The sequence below is a fragment of the Oryx dammah genome, unplaced genomic scaffold (genome assembly GCF_014754425.2).
Source record: "Oryx dammah isolate SB20612 unplaced genomic scaffold, SCBI_Odam_1.1 HiC_scaffold_27, whole genome shotgun sequence".
Taxonomy (NCBI): domain Eukaryota; kingdom Metazoa; phylum Chordata; class Mammalia; order Artiodactyla; family Bovidae; genus Oryx; species Oryx dammah.
In genome coordinates this window covers 82,397,504-82,413,808 of record NW_024070211.1, presented here as the reverse complement: position 1 = coordinate 82,413,808, position 16,305 = coordinate 82,397,504, and the positions used below count along the sequence as shown (strand labels likewise).

Genomic DNA, 16,305 nt, shown 5'->3' with positions numbered 1-16,305 from the left:
AGGGGAAGGAAGAAAAGAAGAACACAAAACACAATGTGGATGATATGTCATGGATTTATGAGTAGAAAATTTATTGTTGTTGTTGTTTAGTCACTAAGTCGTGTCTGACTCCTTTGCAACCCCATGGACTATAGCCTACCAGGCTCCTCTGTCCATAGGATTTCCTGACCAAGAACACTGGAGTGGGTTCCCACTTCCTTCTCCAGGGGATCTTCCTGACCCAGGGATGGAACCTACGTCTCCTGCATTGACAGGTGGGTTCTTTACCACTGAGCCACCAGGGAAGCCTGGAAAATTTATAGAGATTAATAAAATAGTATTTGTTAAGTGACAGTTGAAACCCTTGATACGGCTGATGGTATGAAATAAAAGAACAGTTTTTGCTTCCTGGCCTCAAACGTCTTCTACCAAGATGGAAAAATCTAACCTACTTCATACAGAGGACATAGCTAAAATCTGATACCAACTATACATAGAGTAAGATTGGGAGAAGGAGAGGCTGGTAGAAGGGACCAAGTTTCTCCATTTGTAAAATTGATAGCAGTTAACATAGCCTGTTTTAGAGTATTATTTCAGTGTTACTGGTAAAGCAATTATCCAAGTACTCCACAGAATAAGCATCTGTTATTATTGTTATAACATTTTCAAATTTATAAAAAGATATAAAGTTCTTTGATAAATAGGGACAAGACCATGGCAAGAAATTTTACATAAGAAATACAAATTATAACAACTATGGTATACTATTGAATAGTTACTAAATTATCAATAGGTTAAAAATGACACAACTTTTCAGTTATGATTAAATTGATCATTCTGTTGTTAGTTACAAAAACATACAGACTCTTTGGCCAAGCAGTAGGGCTATACGTAACAGTCATTAAAACAAATGTGGTCTTGTGATTTACTCAAGACATCTAGGCTTAGAATTTCTGTTAAGAAACAATAAAAGCAAGCAATAGTACGTTTACTGCAATTATAACTCTTTTAGTATAAACTTGAATCAACTTAAAAATGTAATAAAAGAGGAATGTAAAATGGCTTGGTGCCTTATAGTCCCATCAACATTTTAGGATATCATAAGTTATTAAATATGTTGACTATATCTACAATTTTCAATCTACAAAGTCTTTTGATTTTAATATAAAACTTGACCAAGGTATATACTACCTGGTGCATATTAGAAATTGTCACAAGAAAAAAAAAGGTGAGATACTTAACTGAAATACCAACCAAAGGAATAAAATTATTAATAAAAGCAATGCTATGTTCTATAGATATCAACTTACAAAACTGAAATTTAGGAAAGCTATACACTGATGAGATTGTGGTGAGGGGTGATCTCTGCATTGTGAAGAGAATAGGAACTGATGCATTCATTCTTGAGAAAGTCTGGCAGCAGCACTCAATGGATTTATAACTGTATGTGCCTTTACCATCAAGCAGTCCTTTTGTGTTGTTTAGTCACTAAGTCATGTCTAACTCTTTTGTGACCCCATGGATGGAGCCCACCAGGCTCCTCTGTCCATGGGATTTTTTCAGGCAATAATACTGGAGTAGGTTACTATTTCGTTCCCCAAGGATTCTTTCCAACCCAGGGATTGATCCCATGTCTGCTGCGTTGGCAGGCAGATTCTTTACCACTGAGCCACCCGGGTTTATGCCCCAGAGAGAATTCTTAATATAGTTGTAAGGAGACATACATGTGTCATTTATTGCAATGTTGTTTGGGATGGAAGGAGTAGGAACAATTTAAGTCTCCACTCGTGGGAGACTGTGTAAGTAAAATTTGATGTGTGCACACAATGTCAAAATGGGTAGAAAGCTGGAAGAAATTAATGTGACAATATGCCAACAAATTTGGAAAACTCAGCAGTGGCCACAGGACTTGAAAAGGTCAGTTTTCATTCCAATCCCAAAGAAAGGCAATGCCAAAGAATGCTCAAACTACTGCACAATTGCACTCATCTCACACGCTAGTAAAGTAATGCTCAAAATTCTCCAAGCCAGGCTTCAGCAATACATGAACCGTGAACTTCCAGATGTCCAAGCTGGTTTTAGAAAAGGCAGAGGAACCAGAGATCAAATTGCCAACATCCGCTGGATCATGGAAAAAGCAAGAGAGTTCCAGAAAAACATCTATTTCTGCTTTATTGACTATGCCAAAGCCTTTGACTGTGGGGATCACAATAAACTGTGGAAAATTCTGAAAGAGATGGGAACACCAGACCACCTGACCTGCCTCTTGAGAAATCTGTATGCAGGTCAGGAAGCAACAGTTAGAACTGGACATGGAACAACAGACTGGTTTCAAATAGGAAAAGGAGTATGTCAAGGCTGTATATTGTCACCCTGCTTATTTAACTTATATGCAGAGTACACCATGAGAAATGCTGGGCTGGAAGAAACACAAGCTGGAATCAAGATTGCCAGGAGAAATATCAATAACCTCAGATATGCAGATGACACCACCCTTATGCCAGAAAGTGAAGAGGAACTAAAAAGCCTCTTGATGAAAGTAAAAGAGGAGAGTGAAAAAGTGGCCTAAAGCTCAACATTCAGAAAACGAAGATCATGGCATCCAGTCCCATCACTTTATGGGAAATAGATGGGGAAACAGTGGAAACAGCGTCAGACTTTATTTTTCTGGGCTCCAAAATCACTGCAGATGGTGACTGCAGCCATGAAATTAAAAGACGCTTACTTCTTGGAAGAAAAGTTATGACCAACCTAGATAGCATATTTAAAAGCAGAGACATTACTTTGCCGACTAAGGTCCATCTAGTCAAGGCTATGGTTTTTCCTGTGGTCATGTATGGATGTGAGAGTTGGACTGTGAAGAAGGCTGAGCGCCAAAGAATTGATGCGTTTGAACTGTGGTATTGGATAAGACTCTTGAGAGTCCCTTGGACTGCAAGGAGATCCAACCAGTCCATTCTGAAGGAGATCAACCCTGGGATTTCTTTGGAAGGAATGATGCTGAAGCTGAAACTCCAGTACTTTGGCCACCTCATGTGAAGAGTTGATTCATTGGAAAAGACTCTGATGCTGGAAGGGATTAGGGGCAGGAGAAGAAGGGGATGACAGAGGATGAGATGGCTGGATGGCATCCCTGACTCGATGGACGCGAGTCTGAGTGAACTCCGGGAGATGGCGATGAACAGGGAGGCCTGGCGTGCTGCAATTCATGGGGTCGCAAAGAGCCGGACACGACTGAGCGACTGAACTGAACTGAACTGAAGTATACAGCTGTAGATAGATAACGCTAATACTGACTAATGTTGAATGAAAGTAATACAAAACAGAATAAGGCTTATAGCCCAAAGCGCTCATTCTCTCAGTCATGTCTGTTTCTTTGCGACCTCATGGACTGTAGCACGTGAGGCTCCTCTGTCCATGGGGTGTTTTCAGGCAAGAATATAGTAAGTGGGTTGCATTTCCTCCTCCAGTGGATCTTCCTGACCCAGGGATTGAACTCATGTCTCCCGTGTCTCCTGCCTCTCCTGCATTGCAGGCAGATTCTTTACTGCTGAGCCATCATGGAAGCCTCTATAACCCAAAAGACTTCTGCAATTTAGAGCATATTCACTTACATGCTGTTGTCTAGTATGGCACACATATAGCCAAATAAATATATGGAGACTGGATTTGAGGAACACACATTCTACAGAGGATTGAAGCGAGGAATAGAGACTGAGAATACAGTAAACCCAGCTAGGAGTCTTGCCCAGAAAGATGATAATACAAGGTCACACACTGAAGAGGATAATCAACTCAATTTGTGCACCTGAGGTTAAAAACAGAAAGGAAAACTAAAATCTATATAATTTTAAATGAAAAAAAGCTGAAAGAATGCATAATTCCATGTAAGATGATTGAAATAACAATGAAACGTAGTACAAACTAATGTTTGTATGAATTTAAGCTAGAACACATAAATGGTATGTAAACTGGTTAAACAAACAAACAAAACAAATACAAAATGGTATACACACTGATTGAAGCTACCTAAAAATATCTTGTTCATGCGAGCTGGTGAGGGAAAAGGCCTGGTTCTGCCCCTTTCATTTTTCTTGACACCACCTTCTAGGAAAACATTTTACAAGAATGGATTATGGAGGGCTATGGGCAAGGACACTGTACAAAATTTGCTTGGAATCCCTTTTAGGATCTCCTCCTCTTCCTTGCATGAGGCTGGGGTCTAAGACCTACCAAAGCTATCACCTCCTCCTTCCTACAAAGCCCCAGGGAAAGGCTGAAGTGGTAACTTTGACAAGCCCTTTTCTATCCTTTGGATATGATGTCCACATAGCTGGTAAGGTGAGAAAGGGCTTTGGTTTATTCTGGGAAGGCTTATGGCTGCACCCTCCACACTGCTTCCACGGGCTAATATACCTGGCAGTGAAGTCCAGGGGAAAACTGGCACTAGGTTGGGTTAGTCAAAGAATCCCTACTGCCCTTTCAGAACTTAACACTTTGTCAGGTTTTCCACTGGAGCCTGGACTAGATGAGTCTTTGAAAACAATATTACATTTGATCTTGTCTCCTGTGTCTCTCCCTCCTTGATCCTTCAAGGGAGAGTGGCTGCAGAGATATTGCAGAAAAGTAGTCTAGAAGAAGGTTGAAGGCCCTGTTTGCCCCAGAATAAAACACAATATTTTAAAAACTGTTTAAGAGCTTTTAAAATCTTACACAATATGGGTGGAAAATAGAATTTGTTCTTTAAAACTGAGAGTTATTTTAAGTAGTGGAATTATGGATGATAGTTTTCTCCAATTTTACTTATTTTAAATAAATATATACTTACTCCATTATAGCAGGCAAACAATAACATACTCCATTTTCTAGTGTTGGCCAGAGTTCCATCCCAGTAATAAACTATATTATACAATTAATAAGTGTCCCATTGTGTAGCTAATTAGTACATTTATCCTTTATGATTTTAATTGTTAATTATATAGTCATGAATAAATGCTTTGTCTCCCACTGTGAGTACTTTCTACATACCTTTGCAGTTTGCATTTAACTTATCACAAAATTAAGTATATAATAAGACTTACATGAGAAATAGGGGACATTCTAAAATAGAGATGTTTACTTCTAAATAGCCCATACATTAAAAACAATATGTAGCATCTTTGACTACCCTCCTATCAACCTCATTTTTTATTATTGAAGTTTTTTCTTCCTGTCGCCTAAGGAAATTCTTCCTGCATTGTCTAATTTCTCTCACCTACTCTGTGTCACTCTCATCTCCAAATGCAGCAACTTCCAACTTTTTATCTAACAGGTGATATTTTTCTCTCATTTTTCTTTCTCAAATGATTTTTACTGAGCAACAAATGTATCTCAAATCCTCCATCCTTCAAAAAATTATGCTCTCAATGTATTATAGGAGATTTTTTACACTGCAAAATGAGTCCCTTCATCCTCTATTCTGTTAATCACAGAAATTAAGACCTACCTTCTTATTTCTTTGCATATTTTTTTAATTTCAAATTTTAGAGGGTCATGAAGCACTTCATTAATAGTCTGTGCAATAAACTAAAATGTAGTGCTTTGTTGAAAACCTATAGTTACATTAAAAATAATGTTGACCTTAGTGATAACAGAGAGGAATATTCTAGTCCTACACCATAGGGCCTACCTTTCTAAACAATAACAGCAACACAAATTGAGGAGATGGAAAACTAGCATACTTACATAAAAGTGAATTTTAAAAAACTTTATTACCTTAGTTTCTTTCCTCCATCTGCAATTTTAGCTTTTTGAAGATAACCTTCTTTTTCAACCATCTGCAAGAAGAATGCACATATTAAAACTGTGACAAACTCATACACATTATTAGTTTGAATGAACCTATGCTTTCCAACAGTCTCTGCAGTGATGGAAGTTTCCAGTCATAGAACTTTATCAATAATGCATATATAGCTTATGGGAAGTGCCTGCAAGATCATAGTCATTACAAGATGTTAAGTATCCAAAAGAAATATTACAAAGAGTAATGTGAATGATTTGTTGAATAGTGATATACCTTTACTCACACTTCCTTCTGGGCATTGAAGTCACTTCCTTACAAAATTGATTAAAAATGATAAAACAAAGATAAATTTAACGCCTTCCTTAATTTTGCTTATCATCCTTGGAAAAGTTCCTCCTTTTCACCCCTCATTTCTACTTCCCCTTCCATATACCTGCTGAGGCCAGTGAGAGCAAACAATTCAATAGAACTAGGTAGCTGGTTAAACTGGAAGAACATTTAAAACCCTGATATTTCATGCATTTTGTTCAGCTAGCTACCAAGAAATACTGTAGCAGCATTATCTCATTATCTTCCTCCATGGGGTGGGCTTGCTTCCTTTCCTATTTGTATTTATTGGCTTTCACTGTTAATGTAACTGCATATTGCTTAAGAGAGATTCAACTGTTCCTTATCACTCCACAGAGATTTTTGTGGAGTTCTAGGGTAAATATATCAGAGAAGGCAATGGCACCCCACTCCAGTACTCTTGCCTGGAAAATCCCATGGACGGAGGAGCCTGGTAGGCTGCAGTCTGTGGGGTCGCTAAGAGTTGGGCACGACTGAGTGATTTCACTTTCACTTTTCACTTTCATGCATTGGAGAAGGAAATGGCAACCCACTCCAGTGTTCTTGCCTGGAGAATCCCAGGGACAGAGGAGCCTAGTGAGCTGCCGTCTATGGGGTTGCACAGAGTCGGACACGACTGAAGCAACTTAGCAGCAGCAGCAGGGTAAATATATACAGAATGTAAGTTGAGATGCAGTGACATCCCAGTCACAGATGGTGACTGCAGCCATGAAATTAAAAGACGCTTACTCCTTGGAAGAAAAGTTATGATCAAGCTAGAGAGCATATTAAAAAGCAAAGACATTACTTTACCAACAAAGGCCCGTCTATTCAAAGCTATGGTTTTTCCAGTAGTCCTATATGGATGTGAGAGTTGGACTATAAAGAAAGCTGAGCACCGAAGAATTGATGCTTTTGAACCGTCGTGTTGGAGAAGACTTTTGAGAGTCCTTTGAACAGCAAGGAGATCCAACCAGTCCATCCTAAAGGAAATCAGTCCAATATTCACTGGAAGGACTGATGTTGAAGCTGAAACTCCAATACTTTGGCCACCTGATGCGAAGAGCTGACTCATCTGAAAAGACCCTGATGCTGGGAAAGATTGAAGGTGAGAGGAGAAGGGGACGACAGAGAATGAGATGGCTGGATGGCATCACCGACTCAATGGACGTGAGTTCGAGTAAACTCAGGCAGTTGGTGATGGACTGGGAGGCCTGGCGTGCTGCAACTCACGGGGTCACAAAGAGTTGGACACAACTGAGTGACTAACTCCCATCAAAGTCTGCAATAGATGTTTTAATTTCTTAGTGCCCTATTTCTATCTTCCTCTTACAGTCCTGCACTCTTCTCATCCCTAGTTCTTACCCTCGCTGCAACTTTTCAATCTTGGTGAATTGCCAGCAACCTTGACCCGTGTCCCATACTATATGCTGTAAGCTTTTCGGAGTCACAAACGACCATAGCCCTCAATGCCATCCTATATGCTTTCCTCCTGACTGCAATACTTCTCTCCCACCATATTGTCATCACATAAATTTCCAAATATACTGAATCCACTTTAGAATGTATTATGTATCTCTGTTGTTATACAGTTCTTCCATGCTTCCTCTGCAATCCCTTTTAAATGCCCTTTTCTGAATCTTCATTTTTCCTTCTGCTGTCATCACTATCACAGGGCTTATTGGGTTGTACCTGCACCTGTGCTGTGACTCTTCCTTTCACATCAGGGTTCCCAGCAGACAGAGTACTTGCTGCCACCAATAATTACAATAATAAATATTGTTTGAACAAATGAGTGGGTGAATGATAAATGAATGGCTGCTTAAATGTTTACCTAAATTTTTATAGGAAACTGGGTAGGCAAACAAGCAAAAAAAAAAAAACAACAACAACAACTATGTGTGCCTTACGATAGATTAAAAAAAGAGATATTTGGGAGTGAGTTGAACCTGGGTCAGGAAGATTTCCTGAAGAGATAAATGGCTACCCACCCCAATATTCTTGCTTCGAGAATTCCATGGCCAGAGGAGCCTGGCAGGCTACAGGGGATCCATGGGGTCACAAAGAGGCAGACATAACTGAACGGCTAATACTTTTCCCAAACCACTAAAATGTCATCAGTTAAAAAACTGGCTATTTACAAGACTCACTCTGATATGAATGAGTTCTTTTCTGATTTATTATATTCACAATACATAGCACAATATTTAGCTTTCAAAATATATTGGATGAATATATATTTTAAAAAATAATGAAGATAATGAAGATTTATGATAATCACAGCATACTATTTTTCACATAGCTACATTTCCAGAGAATTTCTTTTATTTCAGCATATTTTTCACAAGCCTAGAAGAATCTAAGGAAGCTCTCTTAGATAACTTTTAGAATCATGATGTTCAGTGGTACCTCTTTTGTACTTAGATATGTCTATTCATTTGCTTTAATCACCTTTTGTCCTAATGTATATGATTTCTTCTTTTAGGACCAGAAAATCTTATTTGTCTATCCCGTAAATCCATATAATACATTTGGTAATTAATTTTGGGCATCACTAGTTTCTACAAACATTTGGAAGAGAGATGTTTTTAAGAGCAATTAGCATCACAGAAGATGTCCCCTTCTTTATTTAGAAATTTTGTTGTGTAACAGATAATAGATGGTTGATGGCTGGATGGCATCACTGACTCACTGGACATGAGTTTGAGCAAGCTCCGGGAGTTGGTGATGGACAGGGAAGCCTGGTGTGCTGCAATCTATGAGGTCACAAAGAGTCAGACACAACTGAGTGACTGAAGTGAACTGAACAAATGATAGATAAAATTTACCACTTTATTTAAGATTTCTCCTGATGAAAATAAGTTACCAAAAGACTGACTCTATCTACCAAAAACCTACAAAATCTCTCAACCCATAATAAAATTTTATGCATACATTATTAGCTAAGAATATTGCCTCCCCCCAGGAAAAAAATCACTAAAAGTCTACTAGGTGGATATTTAGTTCCCAGAGATGTATTATTGATGACCAGTTGTCTAAAAAGAGAAGGAAAATGTGAAAGTAGAAACCTAATACTCTTTCAGGGAGAAATCAACATAAGCTGGCTTGAGTTATATACCTTAAATTTCTCTCTCCTTGAATAAGTCATGTTCCTCTATGCACTGGACCTTTTCAAGATAACTGAGATTGAGGCCAGGGGCTGGATTTCTCACATTAGGCTTCTATAAATGGGCATCATTGCCATCAAAGAGGCTGAGTCAGTTTTCATGGCTTTTGATCAATGCAATAGAGTTGCTAGGCATGTCCACACAGAGGTCCCAGAGAAACAGGTAAGGAATCTTCTTTTATATTATCTTCTAACGTTCAAGTTGCCTTCCTGGTCATTGGGAGACACTAGTAATCCTTCTAGTGTGTACTTTACCTATTGTATTTATTTCTACACTGCATATTTTTACATATCTGTGTATCTGCATATATATTTTACATGTAATTATATACATGTGCCACCATCATGAACTATTCCCATGTCTGTTCATTTCTCTCCATTGTTTCTTTCATACTTGATATACAACCATTTTTCAGTACATTTTTAAATAACATCCCCTTCCACTAAACACCAGTTGCTCTTCTCACAAGGGGACTGCAAAGCCTAATGTTTCTGCTGCATAGTCACATCAGTCATGTGTGACTCTGTGTGACCTTATGGGCTGCAGCCTGCCAGGTCCCTCTGTCCATGGGATTCTCTAGGCAAGAGTACTAGAGAGGGTTGCCATGCCCTCCTCCAGGGGATCTATCCGACCCTTGTCTCCTGCATCGCAAGTGGATTCTTACCGCCAAGCCACTGGGGAAGCCCTACAAAGACTAAGAGGACAACTTTAATCTTGTTGAGGTTTATATCATTGTGAGATCACATTTCAAGATACTCCTATTCCTCTTTTGGAGAGACTGGATACCATACTTGCCTCCAGTTACCTCAGAGATGAGAAGAGCTTTTGTCCTGGAATAGAAAACTCCGATCAGGTTTCCTATACTGAAAGCACTGCATTATTCAAGTCCCATGCTGAAAAGCAAAGTTTCCATGATGGACACTTAATTACTTTATTATTCCTTGTCATCATGTTTTGAAATACTTTTTCATGTTCCAGGCACTAGAAATCACTTATTCCAGGAGGTTCATAGGAGCTAAAAGAAGTATCAGGACAAGCAGAAGATTGCTCTGTATTTTGCATGTGGGTTTATATATGGTACCATATTAATTATTTTAATTACTTATTCCTCTTTTATGTTAATCCCATGGTTTGAATGGACAGTAATCTATAAATGACAGTGGACTATGTTGGTCATCTAGGACCAGATGGTCTTGCCTCTGGTAATTTACAAAATTATGTTTAGGTTTAGGCATGTGTTTCCCTGGTGGGTCCGATGGTAAAGAATCTGCCTGTAATGCGGGAGACCTGGGTTCAGTCCCTGGTTTGGGAAGATATCCTGGAGAAAAGAATGGCTATCCATTCCAATAATCTTGCCTGAGAATTCTACGGACAGAGGAAACTGGTGAGGTACAGTCCATGGGGTCACAAAGAGTCAGACACGACTGATCAACTGAAATGTTCATTTTCTTTCACTTTGGGAGACCACATGCCAAGTTCCAGGCCAGCTTGAAGTTCTTTAAAGTTGTAGCATTTCCTAAACCGTATACTTAAAAACATCAACCAGTCTTTAGATGCTGAATCTGGCTTCTTGTGCTATTTGTTCAATGTTCCTCAGAAGCCCTATTTAATGTTAAGTGGCAGGAAAGATCAGCAATTTGTCCAGATTGGATGCCAGCCAGTCTGCTAGCATTGAGGGAGTACTCAGCAGACACAACTGCGCTGAGATACATATGAAAAGAATGAATGGTGGCGGGATATCCAGATAGCACCTGTTTATCAGCCTAAGTTGGAAGCCAGACACAAGGCAAGAGAGCAGAAGACAGACTGTGATTAATGCTAACAATCAGGCAGAAAGACCAGACTGTAACTGTAACTACAGACACTGCAATTTTTTTTATGTGAAGTCCTCACGTAGTTCTCAGATAAAATAAGTAGAACTGAAAACAATAGAGGTTCATCTACACCAGTACATTATAAGAGTTTTGTTGAAATACATGTTTATAAATGAAATAAGTTGAATCTAAAACTTTCAGCGCATTTTCACGAGAAAAGACTGATGTTTAGTACCAGAAACATCGAGCCTTCGTTCTGCTGATATATGTGAATGATTGCTCTTTTCTCCTTTGTGCTGATTCCCGTGTTCACTGGCAATCTTCTGACTCCTAATTCAGCTTTCTCAGTTCTCTCACATAGAATGTGATGCACCATAGTCAACATCAGGATATGCACCATTACAAATTAATAAATCAGATTTAAAGTTTATACAGCAGACTCTTAGAAGTTTCATGATGGAAGGTAATCCCGTTGTTGTTTAGTTGCCAAGTTGTGTCTGACTCTTTTGTGACCCTATGGACTACAGTCCACAGAGGGTAGGCTCCTCAGTCTATGGGATTTCCCAGGCAGATATACCGGAGTGGGCTGCCATTTCCTTCTCCAGGGGAACTTCTGGACCCATGGATGGAACCCACATCTCCTGCGTTAGCGGAGGATTCTTGACCACTGAGCTACCAAGGAAACCCTAGGGATCATCATCTCTGTAAACACTGATAATATTGATACATATAATCTATTAAGATCCACCAAACTGAGACAGGCCTCAGGCCTGAACTGGAGAGAACCCACCAAAGTAGTGGAACCTGTGAAAATTTCTGTATGACTAACCTACTTCCTAGGAGAACTTTGTATTGAATCTCCATAACTACACACATGAGCTACTATAATTTTCAAACAGATTTTGCATTAACACTTTTCCAATTTAGTAATTAGACACATTATATATTTTTTGAACTTTTGATTGATCACAGTACTTTGTTGATAATCTTGTTTTTGATAATTTCTATTATAAAGCACAGAAGGAGGATATCTGGTTACATCATATTACCCCCTAATGATGTTTCTCTTCCTTTTTAAATCTCTTAACATTTCCACTACTCACAGAAATAGAAATTTTGTGTATTTTTTCCATTGACTTTCTTTTAAAATTATTTTTATGTTTCTATCTTTAAAATAAAAAATGTATATATTTAATGTGTACAACCTGATATTTTGATTTACATATACATAATGAAATGTTTGGGCTTCCCTGGTGGCTCAGTGGTAAAGAATCTCCCTGCAATGCAAAAGGTGTGTGTTCGATCCCTGAGTCAGGAAGATCCCCTGGAGAAGGAAACAGCAACCCACTCCAAAATTCTTGCCTGGGAAATTCCATGGATAGAGGAGCCTGGAGGGTTACAGTCCATGGCGTTGTAAAGAGTTGGACATGACTTAGTGACTAAACAATAACAAACAACAGCAGTGAAACCATTACTATAGTCAAGCTACTTAACATATTCATTTCCTCACATAGTTACCTTTTTAAAATTTTTGTGTGGTGAAAGCATGTGAGCTCAACTCTCATAGCAAATTTTCAGTGTACAACACAGCCTTATTAACCGGTATAATCACCCTACTGTATAGTCAATCTTTAGAACTTAGTCATCTACAGAACTCCACTGGCTTTCCCTCTCTTGCTCTACTTTCCTCTTTGGGACTCACTGCTTACATTTTTTTCTTCTCAGTTTCCAGTTATTTCTGTATTGACTAGCTTTTTTGCTACATCAGATCTGCTGACCATGTGTGTGGTCTTGTAGTGGAACAGAAACAAAAACAAAGGGAAAAAAATCACCTTCAAATTTTAGCTTTTCTAAATATCATATAAAGTACTAATTTAAAATATAAATGCTTAATTTTAAATGGCAACCCACTCCAGTATTCTTGTCTGGAGAATTCCTTGGAGGGAGGAGCCTGGTAGGCTACAGTCCACGGGGTTGCAAAGAGTCGGACACGACTGAGCTACTTCACTTCATTTCACTTCAATTTTAGGGCCATCTTACATATAGCTGGAAAATGAACTATGATGCTCTTGGAGATATGAAATATAAAATCTGTGTGTAACAAAGATACATAATTAAGTGTGTGCATACTTTTAGAAAGTGGTAAACCAAAATTTTCAAGTTGAAAACAATAATTACATGAAAAGGAGAATAGAAGAAAAATGACGCTGTGTCATATGAGAGGTGCCTATAAAGGAGTAATTAAGCATTCTTAAAGATCAGGAAAAGCTGGTCTTGACTTCAGGTCTTAAAGTTAGGCATGGTTTGCTGAATGCAAATTATTTATACCCTGTAGTGTATGTTGTACATTGCTTTCATGGGTTTTCTCCTTCATTTACTCTCAGGATAAGAGAATATGTTTTTGCTCTGGGGTTCTGCTGAATGTCTTGAACCGGTTTTCAAATGTTGGGTTTGGCAAAGTACATATTATGTTTTGCCAAATGCACTTCCCCATCATTTTAAACCCCTGTGTATTTCAAGGGAAATTTTACCCACATGTCTCTGATTTATTTACCCTTAACTCATCAAAATATCATCTTGAATAAGCTAGCATTTGATGTTTAAGAACTCCCTTAGCCTTTCATCTTGTAACCAGTGTGTTTCATTTGGTCACCACCAAAAAAATCCAGGTTCTATTTGGGAAACAGGCTGATGAAGGCACTTCTTTCTGTCTCAAGAAATTCAGTCTTTGGAGCTTTTCCTATACAAAGGCATCTCCTTTCCCTTCCTTTTTTCTCTCTTTCCTGAATTCTATTTCTTTGTGCCATTGATGCAAATATGGTGTTCTTTCTTTAACTGTTTTTGGGATTCAGTGAGAATGGCCTTCTTGGTTACTGTCTGGGAAATTTATTAGCATAATTCAATTGTTTTGTTATAACTAGTTTTGGTCAAGGCAATAGGGAAGACAAGATTGCTCAATGTTAATAACCTTTTTCATTGTTGTATGAATGTTCTTCTCTACTGTAGAGTTAAGTGAATTTCAAATGTAGGCCTTGATGGGAAAAGTTATTGTAATCTGTTTTTGTATTTTAATGGCTTCTGAACTCCTTACCATTATCTGAGAACTGTCTCCCTCTACTCACATTTCCAGATTTATATCCCTAGTCAGTCTGCCACTTTCCTAGTGGCTCAAACGGTAAAGCATCTGCCTACAATGCGGGAGACCCGGGTTCAATAGCCGGGTTGGGAAGATCTCCTGGAGAAGGAAATGGCAACCCACTCCAGTATTCTTGCCTGGAAAATCCCATGGACGGAGGAGCCTGGTAGGCTATAGTCCATAGGGTCACAAAGAGTCAGACGTGACTGAGCGACTTCACTTTCTTTCTTTCTTTTCTAGTCAGTGCAGCATTCATGCAGTTTTTCCAATATAACAACTTTGTTCTGTCTTCTAGACCTCTGTACTTGCTAGTCCTCTGTTTGCAGCATCCTTCCAGTTATTTGCTTAACAAACTTTATTCACTCTGTAAATCTCAGTTTAAATGGCTCTTTCAAATTGTGCTATTATAAATACTTAATCCAAAGTAGGCTCTCCCTCTCTCATAGAAACTTGTTTGTCTGCTGTCATAGTATGTTGTGTAATTTACATTTATAGAATTATGACTTTCTTTGTTTAATATTTCTCTTCAACCCTGGACTGACAGGCCCTCCAGAAAAGGACATGACTATTTAGCATATCATATCACACCCAAACCTAGCACAGGGATGGCCTCAACAAATATTGGCGTTAACACACTCCTACATAACACTGTAAAATCTGTATGCTGATAACATTTTGTAAATGAAAATAAATAAAAAAATAAAAAACACTCTTGTTTGAGTAAAGGAAGGACACATAAAGCAATGAAAACTTGGAGATGGTTTGTATAAGGGTTCTTAAATTATATAGCATTATTAATATACTACCATCTTGAAGATTTGGGAGAGTGCTTTTTCCAAAAACCTAATTTTTATCTTAACAAAGTAGAATTTTGAAAGATTAAAGAGCTTTTGGTAGTTTTTTTTTTTTTTTTTTGCAATTTAAGGAAAGCACAGCCTAATCAATAGAATGATTCCCCCCAAAGAGGCTGTCCTTTGTTTTAACATAAGAAATGTTGTATGCTCACAATGTCTTTCATCCTTAAAGCCCTCACAAGTATTAATTAATCCACAAAATGATATCTGGCTCCAAAAGGTAGAATCTGTGACTTAAGGTTTATCTGCAAAAGCCTGCTTTGCCCTCAAGCATGGCAACTTCCTGAGCTCTGGCCTGCAAATCCTTCCAGCTCAGGAGGCAGCAGATGATTCTCTAAAACCTGCCACAGGCTTTTGACTCCTGCAGGGTTATCCCCAGACATTCCTTATACACTTTTTATAAACATAAAGATGATAAAGATTTAACATGCTATAAACAGGGTTATTTTTCTTGAATATTTCATTAAAGGAAAAAGGGGAAATGCCCTGAAAATAATTAGGTCTCACAAAGAGTTATAACGTGAAATATACAAGATCAGGAAACAAACACATATTAGTACATTTGACGTTTCATGTTTAAAATCTTCACTGTGTTACAGAGCTGGTTAAGAAACAACACAGCTTCTCAGAAAATAATTTAGTCTCTTGCATTGATAGCATATGGATTTGCATACCAAGTGACGTCAGCTGTCAGTGAACTGGGTAGTTTGTACCCTGAGATTTCAGGCTCCAACTAGGAATATATTTTTGCCAGTATTCAAAAGAAATGCATTATGTTGCTGTTTAAACATGTTGATTGCAACTTCTTTTTTAAAGGGGAAGTTAAGTGGTAAATTATGGTTACTGAAGGGTGACAGCTTCTAGGGGATCACCCACCATAGCAGACTCCACTCTCAGAAAGTGAATTATTTTCCTCCAAAAGGAGTGGGTGGAATGGGATACTTTTGGTCAGTTATGCTTAAGGCCAAAGGCTCTCATGATTGCTAGATAATGTTCAAAGAATTTCTAAATATGAGAGATAAAGGAAATGAGATTTTTAGCACAAAATGTGGGCTATAAATAAGCTCAAAGATCCAGATGGTAAAAATAATGAGTAATAACATCTACTTAAAGGATTTTGCTGTTTTCTAAAGTGTTTTGGTACATGTCATTTTATATATGGTAGCTCATCCTGGTAGGTATTGGCCAGGAAAGCCACTGCACGAACTTACGGATGACTACAGAAGCAACCCTGAGGCAGGGTTGG

At 38.3% G+C, this 16,305-nt stretch overlaps 1 protein-coding gene across 2 annotated transcripts in view; it reads right to left on the bottom strand.

Moving 5' to 3' along the window:
- Nucleotides 1–16,305, bottom strand: part of ARHGAP15 (Rho GTPase activating protein 15) — a 704,757-nt gene that overhangs the window by 586,842 nt on the left and 101,610 nt on the right. For both annotated transcript variants that reach the window (XM_040228227.1, XM_040228226.1), the window contains exon 4: nt 5,734–5,795. In XM_040228227.1, the coding sequence (XP_040084161.1) occupies nt 5,734–5,795 (62 nt within the window). The remainder of the gene's footprint in view (nt 1–5,733; nt 5,796–16,305) is intronic.